Source organism: Sebastes umbrosus, chromosome 18, assembly GCF_015220745.1.
Source record: "Sebastes umbrosus isolate fSebUmb1 chromosome 18, fSebUmb1.pri, whole genome shotgun sequence".
Lineage (NCBI taxonomy): Eukaryota > Metazoa > Chordata > Actinopteri > Perciformes > Sebastidae > Sebastes > Sebastes umbrosus.
The window spans coordinates 23,927,842-23,947,665 of NC_051286.1; the positions used below are offsets into that span (position 1 = coordinate 23,927,842).

The window sequence follows — 19,824 nt, forward strand, 5'->3', positions numbered from 1 at the left end:
CCTCATAGAAACACACCTAACATGAGAAAAGGACAAGCTTACATGTGTATCCCACGGGAAGATAAAACGGCGACACCAGCACACACACATGTTTAGCTAGTTAGCTTAGCCTCTCAAAACTCACTTTACAAGTAAAAAGCACGACAGAAAATTACCCAGTTCGTCTGTCCTAATGATACTATGAAAGAGTAAACTGCTCTGTGTAATTAAATCAACATTAAAACATTAGAATTCACACTTTACATCGCGCCACTTTAGATACATACCTCTCGCAGTCAGGTTCAGTGCAGACTGACGAGAGAGCGGAAGAGACGCAGTACGTCTGCTAACAACCACTAGAGGGCGCTGTAGCACAAACTAAAACAGTACTCCCAATACCAAGGACAAACTTAGGAACAACACAACAAGTGAGGGATTTTGGTGAAATTAATACATATTGCAATAAAACACATAACATAAGAAATAAAAATTACAAATATTATTTACTGTCACTTCTTCTATCTGTTACACCAGCAGTTTGGCCTCAGATATCTCAGTCCCTGAACGCACCATGCATCATTTTATAGCTGGCAATGTTGATTCCAGCTATAAACATCCTCCTACCTCAGTCATGGCTGATGTTCGTTCCTCTGTGTCTTCCAGGCTGGCTACACAACAACCTCTGCATGTTGAAACAATGAATAAACATTAAAGCTAGTGGCTAAAATGAAACGTTGCCAGCTTGTTCACTAGTTGTTCATTAGTTAGCTCACCTGTCAGTCAGTCCTGCAGCGTTTCCCTCTGGTCCTCTCTCTCCTGCAGCTGTCCCTCACACAGGAGACGAACTCCGTTGAAAACTCGTGAAGTTAAACGTTTCTTTGATAGCTACTAAAGGAGCATTCCTGATAGAGGCTAATGTTCGGCTATTTGCAAATAATTAGGAGATACTGTTCAATTCGGCGTGCCTTAAACTTCACTCATGGAGTCGCCTGTTGTTCCCTGAGGCCTGTTTCCATCAAACCTCAGCGATAGTGCACGGCTGGAGAGTTATAACCGATAAACAGCATTTTTATTACATTTGAGTCGTCTTCGTTTGACTTTCTGTACGCCGAATTCACCAGAATGACGTATGCATATTGTAATTATCTTATATTGTGCTTTACAATATATTTACGCTTGTTGAAAAGCAGGGACCACCAGCTAACTTATCCACGCCCTCCACCTGTAGCCTACCTACCCACCGAGCTAGAGATGCTATCTGTTGGGTTAGAGCGCCCCCGTGTGGCTGCTCATCATCATTACACAGACCTGCTGAATCAAGTCTAGCTGGTTCAGTATAAGTTGGAAAAGATCAGATATAAACCACTCAGGGCTCGGTTAATACATTCAAACAAGTATGGCAACCATTCCTGGACTACTATAATGATGTCAACACTACAATAAATATAACTTAAAGGTCCCATATTATAAAAAAGTGAGATTTTCATGTTTTTTTTATTATAAAGCAGGCTTAAGTTCTATATAAATACTGTGAAAGTATTGAAATGCTTAATCCACGGAGAAACACACACAGCCCGTATTCAGAAACTCTGCATTTGAAACAAGCCGTCAGGATTTCTGTCCATTTGTGATGTCACAAATCTACAATATTTAGACCATTTCAAAGTTTTTAACGTAAACATTCTAAATGGGTCCCAGTTTATTCCTGGTTGCAGTGTATGTTTATGACATCAGATGACAGGAAGTATTCATGGACCTAGCAACGCAATTCTGTTGCAATTCCGTCAAAATGCGAAAAAAAACTGAGCTTTAAGACAGAGGGTGAATACAGGTATATTCAGGCTGAAAGTATGAGGAAAAAAAAGTTTTTTTTAACCTTACAGCATGTAAACATGTTCTAGTAGAAACACAACATACAAATATGAATCTGAAAATGAGCATGATATGGGACCTTTAATGCCTGTAACTTGTAACCATAACTTCATAGAATCAATGTAGATTCTTTTATTTTTTGTCAGTCTTCTTCTTCTTCTTCTTTTGGCAGGAATTATGAACTCCATCACTCTGGTTTTTATTAAACCTATCTCTTCCTACATTTTTTTCTTGCTCAATTGACACCAAACTTGCTCCGCTGCATCTTCAGAATGTCCTCCACAAATGATCCAGCCAGATTTTTTGATTTATCAAAAAATTGAGCCCACAGTGAATCAAAACGCTTTAGTGTAAACAGTACTGCACAGTCTCGCTAAAAAAAGCTCCAATGTTCATGAAAATAAATGACAAAATGTTGAGGTCATGGCAGATCTAGGGTGGTAAATTTCAGAATTTTATCTCAAAAACTGTATTTTTTACAGTATTTTGAATTTCATCCCCATTGCAGTCAATGGAAATCAAGCATTTTTAATTTTAATCAGTTTGGCACTTATAGAGCAATCAATCTGTATTAAAATACATTTCTCTGTGTTGTCTGGATATGTATGCAAATTCTCAGAATTTTATCTTGAAAACGGAATTTTTTACACTAGTTTGAAATCTGCCTTTACATGCCCCCCCCCCCCCTAGGCAGTTAGCCCACCAAGACAGGGACTTGTCCTTTGGTGTCTGAGGTTGTGAGTTTGGGACCCGATTGAGGCAGAATGAACATGCTAATGCCTTAAAGGATTAATGATGTTGAACCGTCCGGTACTTCTCATTTACACACGTAGGCAAAATTGTTGGTACCCTTCCGTTAAAGAAAGAAAAACCCACAATGGTCACTGAAATAACTTGTAACTGACAAAAGTAATAATAAATAAAAATTCACTGAAAATTAACTAATGAAAATCAGTCATTACTTTTGAATTGTGGTTCAACAGAATCATTTTAAAAAACAAACTAATGAAACTGGCCTGGACAAAAATGATGGTACCCTTAACTTAATATTTAGTTGTACAACCTTTCGAGGCAATCACTTCAATCGAGTGATTTCTGTAACTCTCAATGAGACTTCTGCACCTGTCGACAGGTATGTTGGCCCACTCCTCGTGAGCAAACTGCTCCAGCTGTCTCAGGTTTGAAGGGTGCCTTCTCCGAATGCATGTTTCAGCTCCTTCCACAGATGTTCAATAGGATTTAGATCAGGGCTCATAGAAGGCCACTTCAGAATAGTCCAATGTTTTGTTCTTAGCCATTCTTGGGTGTTTTTAGCTGTGTTTTGGGTCATTATCCTGTTGGAGGACCCATGACCTGCAACTGAGACCAAGCTTTCTGACACTGGGCAGCACATTTCGCTCCAGAATGCCTTGATAGTCTTCAGATTTCATTGTACCATGCACAGATTCAAGAAACACTGTGTCAGATGCAGCAGAGCTGTTATGTTCTGGTTAAACAAAACGTGGACCCAAAAGCAGCACACACAAAACAGGTTTTTAAGGTGTAACAATAAAGAATTTATTATAATAATAAATTCAAAATGGTAGACAGGACAGGAGCGAGGAGCATGGGGAATGTGGTTCCAGTGTTCCTCCAGATGGTTATCCCAATCCACTGTGATCCAAGAGGAAGCAATGAGGTTGGAGAGTGAGCAGGTAGGAGCAGCAGGAAGCGGAGGCAGCTGGCAGGTAAGTATACCACACTAGGGCAAAAATATAAAAACAGGATGAGCACAACAGGAACCAAGTGAGCAAGAGCAAAGTCAAAAAGGAAGCTAACTAGCAAAGTAAGTGAGTCTGAAAGATTACTACCACTGTGGCGATGAAAACGATCTGGCGATGAATGGCAAGAAGACCAGGGTTGATATACTGCAGAGTGTGTGTTGATTGATGATTAGTGTCAGCTGCTCCAGCAACTACCGCCCAGGAGAGGGAGGAGGAGATGGCCACACCTCCTTCCAGACAGACAGACCAGACTAACAGGGTAAAACACTCAGGAGACAAAAGGACAGGGAAACAGAGGAAACACAGGGAAACTACTAGACTGCCCAGGACATAACATGACAAAAGCAGCCCCATAACATAACCGAGCCTCCTCCATGTTTCACTGTAGGTACAGTGTTCTTTTCTTTGTATGCTTCATTTTTGCGTCTGTGAACATAGAGCAGATGTGACTTGCCAAAAAGCTAAAGTTTTGTCTCATCTGTCCAAAGGACATTCTCCCAGAAGCTTTGTGGCTTGTCAATATGCATTTTGGAAAATTCCAGTCTCGCTTTTTTATGATTTGCGTCCTCCTCGGTTGTCTTCCATTAAGTCCACTTTGGCTCAACAATCTGACACTGATGTACCTTGACCTTGGAGTTCACCTCTAATCTCTTTGGAAGTTGTTCTGGGCTCTTTGGTTACCATTCGTATTATCCGTCTCTTCGATTTGTCATCAATTTTCCTCTTGCGGCCACGTCCAGGGAGGTTGGCTACAGTCCCATGGACCTTAAACTTCTGAATAATATGTGCAGCTGTAGTCACAGGAACATCAAGCTGCTTGGAGATGGTCTTATAGCCTTTACCTTTAACATGAAGGTCTATAATGTTCTTTCTAATCTCCTGAGACAACTCTCTCCTTAGCTTTCTGTGGTCCATGTTCAGTGTGGTACACACCATGATACCAAACAGCACAGTGACTACTTTTCACCCTTTAAATAGGCAGACTGACTGATTACAAGTTTGAAGATACCTGTGATGCTATTTACAGGACACACCTTAGTTTAATATGTCCCTATGGTCACATTATTTTACATCTTTTCTAGGGGTACCATCATTTTTGTCTAGGCCAGTTTCATTAGTTTGTTTTTTAAAATGATTCTGTTGAACCATAATTCAAAAACAATAGCTGATTTTCATTAGTTCATTTTCAGTGAATTTTTATTATTACTTTTGTCAGTTTCAAGTTATTTCAGTGACCATTGTGGGTTTTTCTTTCTTTAACGGAAGGGTACCAACAATTTTGCCTACGTGTATATCTTCTTCCTCCTCAAAACGCCCGATCCACAGCAGACATAATTTACATTTATATCTAATATTTCTTACTATATATTTATTAATTTTGGTGTTGGCCAGCCTCTCAGGTAGATGCAGATGCAGATGTTGGCATACTGTATAATGTGTAAATGTTTGAAAACCTGATAAAAACATTTGAATAATAATCATTACACAAACCTCTGAGCTAGCACCAAATTTCAAGTAATACACATTTCAGCGAAACAGTATAAACGTTTTATTGACGAATACAAAATATTGAAATTTAAACATGAACTCTTTCTAGGTTCATCTACAGGTTCACCCACAGTTTCCTACACACAAGTTAAGTCAAGGTTTCCTTCAGAAGATAAAGCACATTGGAATAACACGGTTCAGGGTATCAAAGGACATAATTAGCATGTTGGATTCAAGGAATCCACTGATACGCTGCACAAGGAGGGACGATTCACAAGAGATTTACAAGTAGAAAATAGAGTCATAATAAATATAATGCTTCCGACAGTGATTCAGTGAAGAGTTGGATCCTTGGGGGGGGGGGACAGCACCGTTGAGTTTTGTGTGTGTTTGTGGAAGTAGAAGAAGAAGAATTCAGGCACTGCTGGTCTGCTCAGTCTTCACACTGCTGAAGGAAAATGAGAGTTGGAGATTTATTCTAAATATTACGGGGGAAAAGGTGCGCTGCAATATGTAGAATAAGTAAAAACACAATTAGATTGGCCAAATTAAACATTTAAAAGGCAAATGAAACTTCACAGCATTCCTCATGAAGTGTGATTTTAATCATACACACGTGATTTCAGGAAGTCTAATGTCGCATTCTCACCAAGAGCCAAGCAAATTTTCGCCTCGCTTTACTCGCGCAAGTCGGACCACCGGCATCATTTGTGTCCATAATTACCAACAACTTTTCTTTCCACCATTTCCTCCATTGACCATGGAAGAAATAACCACTGTTGCTGCTTTGCTTGTGGAAGTCCCAGATATGTCAGACAACCAAACTCCGTTGTGTCTGGGTTCATAACATCACCCGGCGGAGAGCTGTATTCACATACAGTGCCATTGCACTGACTGTATCTAGCAAGCCACACGTCGCTACTGCGGTATGAACCCAAAATAAACAGATTGTGCTGTGATTTAATGTCAATAAACGGATCAAATGATGCCGAAATAACTACATAATGATGCAGATTTGTAAAAAGTCTGAATTGATGCTTTGTCGGGTCTGTCTGCAAGACGACAAGTAAACAACTTTCAAATTGCTTGTTTTCTGAATGGAGTTTGGATGGATCAGTGCCAGGCTATGCAGCTGCTCAATCAACACTCAACATAAAGTCATCTAGACATAAATATGGCAGCGACGCTGTTGTTTCTACCATAGAGAGTCTGTGGTTTATACACACAAGTAGTAATAGAAGGGTACGTTTGCGCGTGCATGTGAAAATGCGCGTGCATGTGCGGGCATGTGCGTGTGTGTGCGTGCGTGTAATTTGACTGTATGTGTGTGTATGTGGCTGTGTATGTGGCTGTGTGTGTGTGTGTGTGTGGGGGGAAGCACGCGCACACTGGTGACCCTGGTGATCTTGTTGGTAACCCTAGGGCTGTTGTTAATTATTGGTAACTAACCAAAGGTGTCTGATGTAGGTGTTATCAGTTGCTCCAAAACAAAAGAAGACCCCATCCTGTGGATCCTGATTCAGTTAAAAAATACAGTTGTATCCCAATATGTTTCTTTATTACAGTACCATTAAAAGTTCAAACAAACCCCTGGTTCCTGTGACCAAATGTTTTTTGCCCGTTTGCTTTTGCCTCAGAAGACCCATACTGATGATCCTGATTCAGATAAAAAAGTCAGTTGGATCCCTAAGGTGTTATCAGTTGCTCCATAACAAAAGAAGACCCCCTCCTGTGGATCCTGTAACCGTATGTTTGTTTGTGAGAGGGTGTATAGGTTAGTGTTGTTCGTAGTCGATATTAACATGTGTCCAGGACAAATGGTGTGAGAAGGGAAGTAGTTTTTTTTTTAAAAAAATGTATGTAGTGTGAATGGGGCAACCTCAAGCCCTGTCAACCATGCGTATTCATGAGATGTCATTAACTCCCCCCTCATAGTAGGGGTGTTTTACCTACACTTTGTGTATATAGTCAGCATTCAGCTGAGGTCGTGTTTACCAAACTTCACAACTTTTGAAGAGGACGCTTTTCCTAACGCCACTCTTGCATTTTCACATTAGGTACAGTGTTCTTTTCTTTGGATGCTTAATTTTTGCGTCTGTGAACATAGAGCTGATGTGACTTGCCAAAAAGCTCCAGTTTTGTCTCATCTGTCCAAAAGACATTCTCCAAGAAGCTTTGTGGCTTGTCAATATACATTTTGGCAAATTCCAGTCTCACTTTTTTATGATTTGGTGTCCTCCGGGGTCGTCTTCCATTAAGTCCACTTTGGCTCAAACAGGAGACAACTGCTCATGGACTACTACTAAAACACTATGAATACTATAGAACTAACTAGCATTGTTAGAAAAAGAATTATTAATGGGACAAATTTCTTGGGTATTTTAGGGGGCGATCAACTGCCTAAACACATCAGGCTGCTTGGAGATGGTCTTACAGCCTTTACCTTTAACATGCTCGTCTATAATTTTCTTTCTAATCTCCTGAGACAACTCTCTCCTTAGCTTTCTGTGGTCCATGTTCAGTGTGGCACACACCATGATACCAATGTTTAATGTGTCCCTATGGTCAAATTATTTTCAATCTTTTCTAGGGGTACCATCATTTTTGTCCAGGCCAGTTTCATTAGTTTGTTTTTTTAAAATGATTCTGAACCTAAATTCAAAAACAATGTCGGATTTTCATTAGTTCATTTTCAGTAAATTTGTATTTATTATTACTTTTGTCAGTTTCAAGTTATTTCAGTGACCATTGGGTTTTTTTATTCTTTCTTTAACGGAAGGGTACCAACAATTTTGACTACGTGTGTAGATACACACACACACACACACACACACACACACACACACACACACACATACAGTATATACATATGTCTATATCCACACCCACTTACATATAGATATCCACTTAGACACATTCGCTTACACAGTTATCCATTCTATTTTACAGACAAAAAAAGAAAAAAAAAAGAAAAAAAAAAGGACATATTTACATCCCTTTAGTTGACCTTTTATCGACATTACTTATTAATTAATTTTGTTTAACTCCAATCCTAACCCTGACTCAAAGTAGCCCACCCTATGCTCAAAAATGATATTCTGTTCTTTATTTCTATTAACATCCCTCTCAAGAACCCACTAATGTTTCAAAAACATTTTGAAATGTTCAGTGTTTAACTGTTGTCTTTTTATAGCTTTAAATATAAATGCTTTCCCCATCGTAATGATGATGTTGTTCAGGTCTTTTCCTTTTTTTCATCATCCCTTAAATCACCAAACATTATAGATAAAGGACAACTATAGAAATTTGATTTGTAGACTGAGATCAACTTTTCAACTTTAATCCAAAATAATGCAACTTCCTTACAATACCAAAATAAATGAATGTCTGACTCCTCTTCCTCCTCACACAATCTACATATGTCACATTGTTGGATGCCCCATTTTTTTTTTTAGCATTCTCTTAGTAGGCAAGAATTTGTAGATTAGTTTTAGTTGTAAAATTCTAATGGAGACATCAAAAGAAGTTGTGTAAATACATGCATATACTTTCCTCCATGGGATACATTTGTCTAATACTCCCATTTTGACTGGATAGCTACTGGTGCAGCAGAAATGTGTTTAAGTTGCATGTATAACTGATATATTTTCTTGCTTATTTTTATCTTATACATCCATGTTGTGTCCTTAATGTAGGGGTAACACGCCATTTGTTTTGTACATAATAATAGCGTCCTTTTCCAGATCTGAGGTATAGCTGCACAGAGTTGATTAAATGTAAAAAGGTCACAAACATTACCGTATACTATTTTAAATTCATCATAAGTCTTGATTTCGCCCCCACTATTCAAGAGGTCATTTATAAATAATATTCCTTTTTCAAACATTGATTCAATAAAGATAGGGTGATCATTAATCAAAATATTTCTATTATACCACAACACTTGGCTCTGGATTTCATAACTTCACTCTGGTTGATGATATTGGTATTGAAACCAACTGACTATGGCCTCTTCCAAAAAGCCGGATAAGTATGGAAATGACTTTCTCTTTAATATAGTGAACTGAAAAGCAGTTAACTGGAGGTAAGGATAGAGTTCTTTGTGGAACAGAGGATGAGCAGACCTCAATAATTTTGCTGAAAACCACTGCGGATTTAAGATACATTTTGGTATAAGGGATGCTTTTAGTGCAAAGTTGAGTGCCTTAAGGATAACATAGGATCATATTTGGATCCCTCGAGTAAACTGACGTAAGATTGGGATGCTCAGCCTGAGCTCGCCTTGCTTAATTATAAAAGTGGGCACCTTAAGTCTGATTGTCTTACAGTAATTGAAGGTGGTTCAAATAATGCAATTTGCTTTGCTACACTAAGCTATTCCCCTCTCCCCTCTTCTCATTGCCCATTCCTGGCCACACCTACCAACCCAACTTCCCACCTTCACTTATTTCCTGTTTCTTCCATCCTCTGCTGATATATTTTCTATTGTCATATTTCTCTCCCTTTTTTTAAATAGCGTCTAAGAGAAACATTTTACTATAACAAAACATCCAATCCCAATTTATGAGCGCAAAACTAAGAACAAAAGATCATCAATGCAGAAAATAAAAATAAAAAAATATTCCCTTTAAAGGGACTATTTGTAACTTTCAGAAATGCTTCTTAACAGCGACACCTGTGGCCGTGAAATCAACGAAAGTAAGCGTTGGGCTCGCGCTTGTTAGCTCTCAATATACCTGAACGAGCATCACCCAAAACAGTGAGGCGACACACGTCAGCTAAAACCACAATATCACTCTATATTTCAGCGGCTTGGCAGTAATGTTAGCTGACCAGACGAAGGTCTCTCCATGAACATGATTTAGATCTGATCCTAGTGTTGGCTTTTCCTGCCTAAGTGCAGGCTGAAGCAGCGGCGCTCTGCAGCGTGTCTCCCTGCTCTCTCCGCCCGCAGCCGGAGAGAGCAGAGGAGACACCGGCACCCGGTCGGTAACGAGAAGACAACGTAAATCTCTGTAGAGATCCGTCACTTCACAAGACACGAGAAACCTCTGTTGGTCTGGAGGAGCTGCAGCAGTTATTTCTGCACAAACGTCCCCTGTACATTCACTAGATATTCTCAGAGCTAAACTAACTCTTCTGCAGTGTGGAGTGAACGCGCGTTCAGGTGAGGAGCTGTTTACAAAATATGAGCAAAATGTGTTCAATTTCATATGGGGTTGGAAGCCTGACAAAATTAAAAGAGCTTATCTGTATAATGATTACAAACACTGTGGACTTAAATTGTTAAACCTTAAGGCACTCAACTTTGCACTAAAAGCATCCCTTATACCAAAATGTATCTTAAATCCGCAGTGGTTTTCAGCAAAATTATTGAGATCTGCTCATCCTCTGTTCCACAAAGAACTCTATCCTTACCTCCAGTTAACTGCTTTTCAGTTCACTATATTAAAGAGAAAGTCATTTCCATACTTATCCGGCTTTTTGGAAGAGGCCATAGTCAGTTGGTTTCAATACCAATATCATCAACCAGAGTGAAGTTATGAAATCCAGAGCCAAGTGTTGTGGTATAATAGAAATATTTTGATTAATGATCACCCTATCTTTATTGAATCAATGTTTGAAAAAGGAATATTATTTATAAATGACCTCTTGAATAGTGGGGGCGAAATCAAGACTTATGATGAATTTAAAATAGTATACGGTAATGTTTGTGACCTTTTTACATTTAATCAACTCTGTGCAGCTATACCTCAGATATGGAAAAGGACGCTATTATTATGTACAAAACAAATGGCGTGTTACCCCTACATTAAGGACACAACATGGATGTATAAGACAAAAATAAACAAGAAAATATATCAGTTATACATGCAACTTAAACACATTTCTGCTGCACCAGTAGCTATCCAGTCAAAATGGGAGTATTAGACAAATGTATCCCATGGAGGAAAGTATATGCATGTATTTACACAACTTCTTTTGATGTCTCCATTAGAATTTTACAACTAAAACTAATCTACAAATTCTTGCCTACTAAGAGAATGCTAAAAAAAAAAATGGGGCATCCAACAATGTGACATATGTAGATTGTGTGAGGAGGAAGAGGAGTCAGACATTCATTTATTTTGGTATTGTAAGGAAGTTGCATTATTTTGGATTAAAGTTGAAAAGTTGATCTCAGTCTACAAATCAAATTTCTATAGTTGTCCTTTATCTATAATGTTTGGTGATTTAAGGGATGATGAAAAAAAGGAAAAGACCTGAACAACATCATCATTACGATGGGGAAAGCATTTATATTTAAAGCTATAAAAAGACAACAGTTAAACACTGAACATTTCAAAATGTTTTTGAAACATTAGTGGGTTCTTGAGAGGGATGTTAATAGAAATAAAGAACAGAATATCATTTTTGAGCATAGGGTGGGCTACTTTGAGTCAGGGTTAGGATTGGAGTTAAACAAAATTAATTAATAAGTAATGTCGATAAAAGGTCAACTAAAGGGATGTAAATATGTCCTTTTTTTTTTCTTTTTTTTTTTTTTTTTTGTCTGTAAAATAGAATAGATAACTGTGTAAGCGAATGTGTCTAAGTGGATATCTATATGTAAGCGGGTGTGGATATAGACATATGTATATACTGTATGTGTGTATGTGTGTGTGTGTGTGTGTGTGTGTGTGTGTGTGTATCTACACACGTAGTCAAAATTGTTGGTACCCTTCCGTTAAAGAAAGAATAAAAAAACCCAATGGTCACTGAAATAACTTGAAACTGACAAAAGTAATAATAAATACAAATTTACTGAAAATGAACTAATGAAAATCCGACATTGTTTTTGAATTTAGGTTCAGAATCATTTTAAAAAAACAAACTAATGAAACTGGCCTGGACAAAAATGATGGTACCCCTAGAAAAGATTGAAAATAATTTGACCATAGGGACACATTAAACATTGGTATCATGGTGTGTGCCACACTGAACATGGACCACAGAAAGCTAAGGAGAGAGTTGTCTCAGGAGATTAGAAAGAAAATTATAGACGAGCATGTTAAAGGTAAAGGCTATAAGACCATCTCCAAGCAGCCTGATGTGTTTAGGCAGTTGATCGCCCCCTAAAATACCCAAGAAATTTGTCCCATTAATAATTCTTTTTCTAACAATGCTAGTTAGTTCTATAGTATTCATAGTGTTTTAGTAGTAGTCCATGAGCAGTTGTCTCCTGTTTGAGCCAAAGTGGACTTAATGGAAGACGACCCCGGAGGACACCAAATCATAAAAAAGTGAGACTGGAATTTGCCAAAATGCATATTGACAAGCCACAAAGCTTCTTGGAGAATGTCTTTTGGACAGATGAGACAAAACTGGAGCTTTTTGGCAAGTCACATCAGCTCTATGTTCACAGACGCAAAAATTAAGCATCCAAAGAAAAGAACACTGTACCTAATGTGAAAATGCAAGAGTGGCGTTAGGAAAAGCGTCCTCTTCAAAAGTTGTGAAGTTTGGTAAACACGACCTCAGCTGAATGCTGACTATATACACAAAGTGTAGGTAAAACACCCCTACTATGAGGGGGGAGTTAATGACATCTCATGAATACGCATGGTTGACAGGGCTTGAGGTTGCCCCATTCACACTACATACATTTTTTTAAAAAAAAAACTACTTCCCTTCTCACACCATTTGTCCTGGACACATGTTAATATCGACTACGAACAACACTAACCTATACACCCTCTCACAAACAAACATACGGTTACAGGATCCACAGGAGGGGGTCTTCTTTTGTTATGGAGCAACTGATAACACCTTAGGGATCCAACTGACTTTTTTATCTGAATCAGGATCATCAGTATGGGTCTTCTGAGGCAAAAGCAAACGGGCAAAAAACATTTGGTCACAGGAGCCAGGGGTTTGTTTGAACTTTTAAATGGTACTGTCATAAAGACACATATTGGGATACAACTGTATTTTTTAACTGAATCAGGATCCACAGGATGGGGTCTTCTTTTGTTTTGGAGCAACTGATAACACCTACATCAGACACCTTTGGTTAGTTACCAATAATTAACAACAGCCCTAGGGTTACCAACAAGATCACCAGGGTCACCAGTGTGCGCGTGCTTCCCCACACACACACACACACAGCCACATACACAGCCACATACACACACATACAGTCAAATTACACGCACGCACACACACATGCACACGCACATGCACGCACATGCACGCGCATTTTCACATGCACGCGCAAACGTACCCTTCTATTACTACTTGTGTGTATAAACCACAGACTCTCTATGGTAGAAACAACAGCGTCGCTGCCGTATTTATGTCTAGATGACTTTATGTTGAGTGTTGATTGAGCAGCTGCATAGCCTGGCACTGATCCATCCAAACTCCATTCAGAAAACAAGCAATTTGAAAGTTGTTTACTTGTCGTCTTGCAGACAGACCTGACAAAGCATCAATTCAGACTTTTTACAAATCTGCATCATTATGTAGTTATTTCGGCATCATTTGATCCGTTTATTGACATTAAATCACAGCACAATCTGTTTATTTTGGGTTCATACCGCAGTAGCGACGTGTGGCTTGCTAGATACAGTCAGTGCAATGGCACTGTATGTGAATACAGCTCTCCGCCGGGTGATGTTATGAACCCAGACACAACGGAGTTTGGTTGTCTGACATATCTGGGACTTCCACAAGCAAAGCAGCAACAGTGGTTATTTCTTCCATGGTCAATGGAGGAAATGGTGGAAAGAAAAGTTGTTGGTAATTATGGACACAAATGATGCCGGTGGTCCGACTTGCGCGAGTAAAGCGAGGCGAAAATTTGCTTGGCTCTTGGTGAGAATGCGACATTAGACTTCCTGAAATCACGTGTGTATGATTAAAATCACACTTCATGAGGAATGCTGTGAAGTTTCATTTGCCTTTTAAATGTTTAATTTGGCCAATCTAATTGTGTTTTTACTTATTCTACATATTGCAGCGCACCTTTTCCCCCGTAATATTTAGAATAAATCTCCAACTCTCATTTTCCTTCAGCAGTGTGAAGACTGAGCAGACCAGCAGTGCCTGAATTCTTCTTCTTCTACTTCCACAAACACACACAAAACTCAACGGTGCTGTCCCCCCCCCCCCCCAAGGATCCAACTCTTCACTGAATCACTGTCGGAAGCATTATATTTATTATGACTCTATTTTCTACTTGTAAATCTCTTGTGAATCGTCCCTCCTTGTGCAGCGTATCAGTGGATTCCTTGAATCCAACATGCTAATTATGTCCTTTGATACCCTGAACCGTGTTATTCCAATGTGCTTTATCTTCTGAAGGAAACCTTGACTTAACTTGTGTGTAGGAAACTGTGGGTGAACCTGTAGATGAACCTAGAAAGAGTTCATGTTTAAATTTCAATATTTTGTATTCGTCAATAAAACGTTTATACTGTTTCGCTGAAATGTGTATTACTTGAAATTTGGTGCTAGCTCAGAGGTTTGTGTAATGATTATTATTCAAATGTTTTTATCAGGTTTTCAAACATTTACACATTATACAGTATGCCAACATCTGCATCTGCATCTACCTGAGAGGCTGGCCAACACCAAAATTAATAAATATATAGTAAGAAATATTAGATATAAATGTAAATTATGTCTGCTGTGGATCGGGCGTTTTGAGGAGGAAGAAGATATACACGTAGGCAAAATTGTTGGTACCCTTCCGTTAAAGAAAGAAAAACCCACAATGGTCACTGAAATAACTTGAAACTGACAAAAGTAATAATAAAAATTCACTGAAAATGAACTAATGAAAATCAGCTATTGTTTTTGAATTATGGTTCAACAGAATCATTTTAAAAAACAAACTAATGAAACTGGCCTAGACAAAAATGATGGTACCCCTAGAAAAGATGTAAAATAATGATAATGATAATAATAAAGATCCATCAACTTTGATGGAACTACACTTTTTAAAAGCAAAGTTATTGAATATTTTTTCCCATTCAAAATTCACCAAAATTATGCAAAAGCATATTTTTCCAAACTAAGTGTTGTAGTACAGCTATGAGGAGATCATTGATGTGTGAAGATCATTGATGTGTGAAGTAATGTTGATGGTACTACACTGTTGCACTTTGTAGACGGTCCCTGACCAGTCATTTCACAGCCGGCTGCACATAGAGACCAATGTAATGTGTCCAGCTCGGAGGTTACTAACTCAAGTTACTAACTCGAGGGAACAAATTAATAAAAAAATTCTCAAGGCATGTCATCACATTCTCATGCTGTCACAGTGTGATGTCATCACATTCTCATGACATCACAGTGGGATTGTCATCACATTGTGATGTCATCCCATTCTTATGCCGTCACAGTGTGATGTCATCACATTCTCATGACATCACAGTGGGATGTCATCACATTGTGATGTCATCCCATTCTCATGCCGTCACAGTGTGATGTCATCACATTCTCATGACATCACAGTGGGATTGTCATCACATTGCGATGTCATCACATTCTCATGACATCACAGTGTGATGTCATCAGCCTTCCATTTATGTTGGCTTTGAAGTTTTCATCCTTTGGTGTACGATTCGTATGGATAGACCAACTCATTTAAGTCTCACACACTTGCTGATATTGTTAGCTGACCGGTATTCGGTTGAACATCAACAATCGACGAGGGTGACTGCATCATTTACATTTCATCATGGGACAAACGTTAACCTTACCAAGCTCTTCGAACCTGAAGGCCGAAATAGATGAACTCCTAAAGAGCGAAGAAGCCTGGGCGGCAAAATTCAACGCTATTAAGGAGCTCTCAGAAAACGTTTCCGGGATAGAACAGAGCTGGGAGAGTAAAATACATCAGTTGGAGGACGACAACAAGGTCCTCACGGACAAGTTGGACCTCGCTGAGAACGACAAGAAAATGGAGGCTGTACTCCAGGAGAAGATTAGCCAGTTGGAGACACAGCTCGACCAGAAGAACTCCAAAATCCTAGATCTCAGCAAGCAGACGGTGTGTCTCTCTGAGTGGCTCACTGAGACTAGAAAAAAGCTGTTGGACAAACGAGATGAACTTGGAGACTGCGAAGAAACCTGGGAGGGCAAATACAGGGAACAGAAAATCTATTTCTATAAGGTCCAGGATGAGAAAGACGACTTCTACATGACCACGATCAAACGGATTTCGGGCGACAAGGAGAAACTTCAGGACAAGTTCAACGAGGACCTGGCGGAGAGTGACCAGAGCTGGATAAACGCAGTCAAACGGATGGACGATGAGACGACGCTTCTGGAGGATATCTGTCTGGACATGAAGAAGAAGATGAGAGGATTCTTTTCTTTCAGTAGGACGGAGGATCGAGGGAAATGGTTACAGGAGTTGAAAAGCAAAATGCGTGAGAAGTTGAAGAAAGAGGAGGAGCAGGAAGCTGAGGTGGAACAGAGAGCGCAGCGGGATGAGGCGGAGAAAAAGAAGGAGCCGGAGAAGAAGGAAAAGGGCTTTTTTCGCTGGATGTTACGAAAGAGAAAGAGAAAGAGTGACTGTGCCAATCAGGTAGAAGAGGAGGCTGCTGGCTGTTCAGCTTCTGCAGCCTGTGACAGTCAGGTAGAGGAGGCTGCTGGCTGTTCAGCTTCTGCAGCCTGTGACAGTCAGGTAGAGGAGGCTGCTGGCTGTTCAGCTTCTGCAGCCTGTGACAGTCAGGTAGAGGAGGCTGCTGGCTGTGCAGCTTGGGTTGGACAACAATAGCTCCCTCTTCCTCCCCCCCCTCTACATCTCCTTCCTTCCTCCACCCCCACCTCCCTCCTCATGTACCTCAGGGGCGACTGTGGCTCAGAGGTAGGTGGAGCAGGTCGTCCACCAATCTGAAGGTCGGTGGTTTCGATCCCTTTGCTCCGGGTCACATGTCGATGTGTCCTTGAGCAAGACACTCAACCCCAAATTGCTCCCGAAGGCTGAGCCATCGGTGTGTGAATGAGTGTTTACATCCTGATGGGCCAAGTGGGCACCTTGTATGGCCAGCCTCTGCCATCAGTGTGTGAATGTGTGTGTGAACGGGTGAATGCTGACATGTAGTGTAAAGCACTTTGAATGGTCGGAAGACTAGAGAAGTGCTGTAGAAATGCAAGTCCATTTACCATTTACTAACCCTTCCTCTCTCTTCCCCCCCATCACCCCATCACCCTCTAGGTCTCCACCCTCACATCCTGTCAAAGGGATAGTTTGGGTGTTTTGAAGTGGGGTACTTTTACTTGTATTAGGTACTTATCCATAGTAGTTGTGATACTTACAGTGGATGGAGGACCTCGTACACCCCCACTTCAAAACACCCAAACTATCCCTTTGACATTAGGGGCGACATAGTGACTAAGTGATTAGCACTGTAGCCTCATACAGACACCAACAGCTGTCGGGCTGTGTGGACTTTGTATAGTCTGCCTGTGTCTGCGTGGGTTTTCTCCTGGTGCTCAGGTTTCCTCCCACAATATTTGGACACTGTATATATGTGCATATATACAGTAGTTTGAAGAAACACCATCTGCATGTAGTAGATGGTGTAGCTTGGACACATCATCAGTGATGAATGATGATTATATAATGATTATATATATATATGTATATATATATACAAATAAATGATTAATAAAATAAATAAATAATAAACAGTCAAATACAATTTTGATATGTCTGTCTCTCTGAATAAATGTGTACAATATAAATACAACTGTATGACATTATGGTGGCTATAAAGTAGAAGTACTGGTATCCGTTTAAGTTGTGATTTAAACAACGCTGAAGCCGATCAATAAAATGATCAATGTCACGTAATAAAAGATGTTCCAAATGGTATTTTAGGCGCCGGTTCTGTAATAAACAATGATGTTTTGCAGTAAAAACCATTTAACCTTTATGACTGAGGGGCTCATGATTATTTTTAATATGAGCATTATTAACTTCTAATTAGGATGCACGCGCACATGGACACGCGCGCGGTAGTCTGAAATAAGATAGCAACTAACAGACCGGTGTAAACAGAACCAAGTGACACATCCAACCTGGTGGATTGTCAGTACTAAACTATCTCTAAACTTGATTAAAGGGACAAATTAAAGGGGCAGTGAGCTCAATTTACTTTATTGACGATTGCTACCAAATTTTCTGTGGCTCATTATTGGACCGAGCTCATCAAAAGTTGCATAAAGCTTGTTGATATCTTATTGCATTTCGAAGATAATAAGTCAACAACCATTTGGCCCATCATCTCGAAACTTGCGAGCTATGTCCACAAGAGTACCTTGAGCGAAAAAGGCTCTTGGCGAACTGCCACTTGCAGCTGTAACTTGTTTGTGTTATTGTGTTACTTTTGGATCTGATCTAACGTGGAGTCCACATCAGCAGCTTAGCTTCCGTGTCGGTACTCCAGGTCTGCTTCTCCAAACTGGGAGCGCGCCGACCACCATCTAAGTTACTGTACGTAATACACTGACTATGGATAAGGGATACAAAACTGAACCGTAAAAAAGAAAATTACAATAATGACGTGCAAACCGAATCGTGGGCTTGTTGAACCGTTATTAATTATTTGATGAGGTTCCAGAGACATGTAGGAGGCATTTATCTGAACATAGGCCCATTTGACCATTAAGTACCCTGCTTTATTTCATGTATAAAATCAGTGATATGGCTTCATATAATATAGAAATATAATTTGTTACTATCAATCAATCTATGTATATATTTTGGAGTTCAAACACATAGAACATGGTTATGTTTTTCTTCTCCCTAATGTGCCAAACAAACTGAACTGAAACCATCACCCAAAAACCGCGATACAAACTGAACCTTGGGCTTGTTGAACCGTTGCACCACAAATATATACTGTATTGCTCCACAGACATATAGAAAATAGCATTTTGACGCTCAGACATACATACTTTGACAAAGATTTGAATGCTCCCATTTGAATACATAAGGAACACCTCTGGGAAGCTACATGATATATGAAACTCATCATAATGGACCCGCCCTTTAAATGAAACGGACATGAATGAAACATAAAGAATAAACCTAATTTTCTAACAAATATTCCTGTGTCTATTTAACAATTGATTTCATGCTAGTTATTTAAATGGCTCCAGACTCACCTGAGTGTATCGGCTTTGTGTATGTGATGTGTTCAGGCAGCGACTGTTTGAGAACCTGCGGATGCTGCCTCATGCTCCTGGAGTGCAGATGCAGGCCATCCCGGAGGACGCAATCCCGGACGACACCGTGGACGAGGACACGGAGGATCCTGACAAACGCTTGTCCAGTAAGACTGCTGTTCATTTTCATTCCATATCCCTTCTCTTACACACAGTTAGGATGAGTTGATATACCCATGTTTATTCCTCGTTATGCTCAACTTTGTCACAATAATGTGTTTGTGACAAATACTGGTTATTGCTGACTCTTGAAATAGATGACTTCCTTGATTTCATAATGTGGTAGCATTTACTGTTAGTGAATGATCTATAAAGAAACTATATTCCTGTTAGCATCTGATTGTATAGAAGTCTATGAGAAAATGATCCTACTTCTCACTTGATTTATTACCTCAGTAAACATTGTAAACATGAGTTTATGGTCTGAAGCTTTCCCTACTAGTATCTAAGAAAAGCTGAGCCCCTCCCAGATGTCATCACCCTAAAACAATTTATA

The 19,824-nt window shown here is 39.5% G+C and overlaps 1 protein-coding gene across 1 annotated transcript in view; it reads left to right on the top strand.

The window, feature by feature from the left end:
* Nucleotides 1-19,824, top strand: part of LOC119476996 (histone deacetylase 2-like) — a 28,238-nt gene that overhangs the window by 5,313 nt on the left and 3,101 nt on the right. The window contains exon 4 of the mRNA XM_037750742.1: nucleotides 19,305-19,435. Within this exon, the coding sequence (XP_037606670.1) occupies nucleotides 19,305-19,435 (131 nt within the window). The remainder of the gene's footprint in view (nucleotides 1-19,304; nucleotides 19,436-19,824) is intronic.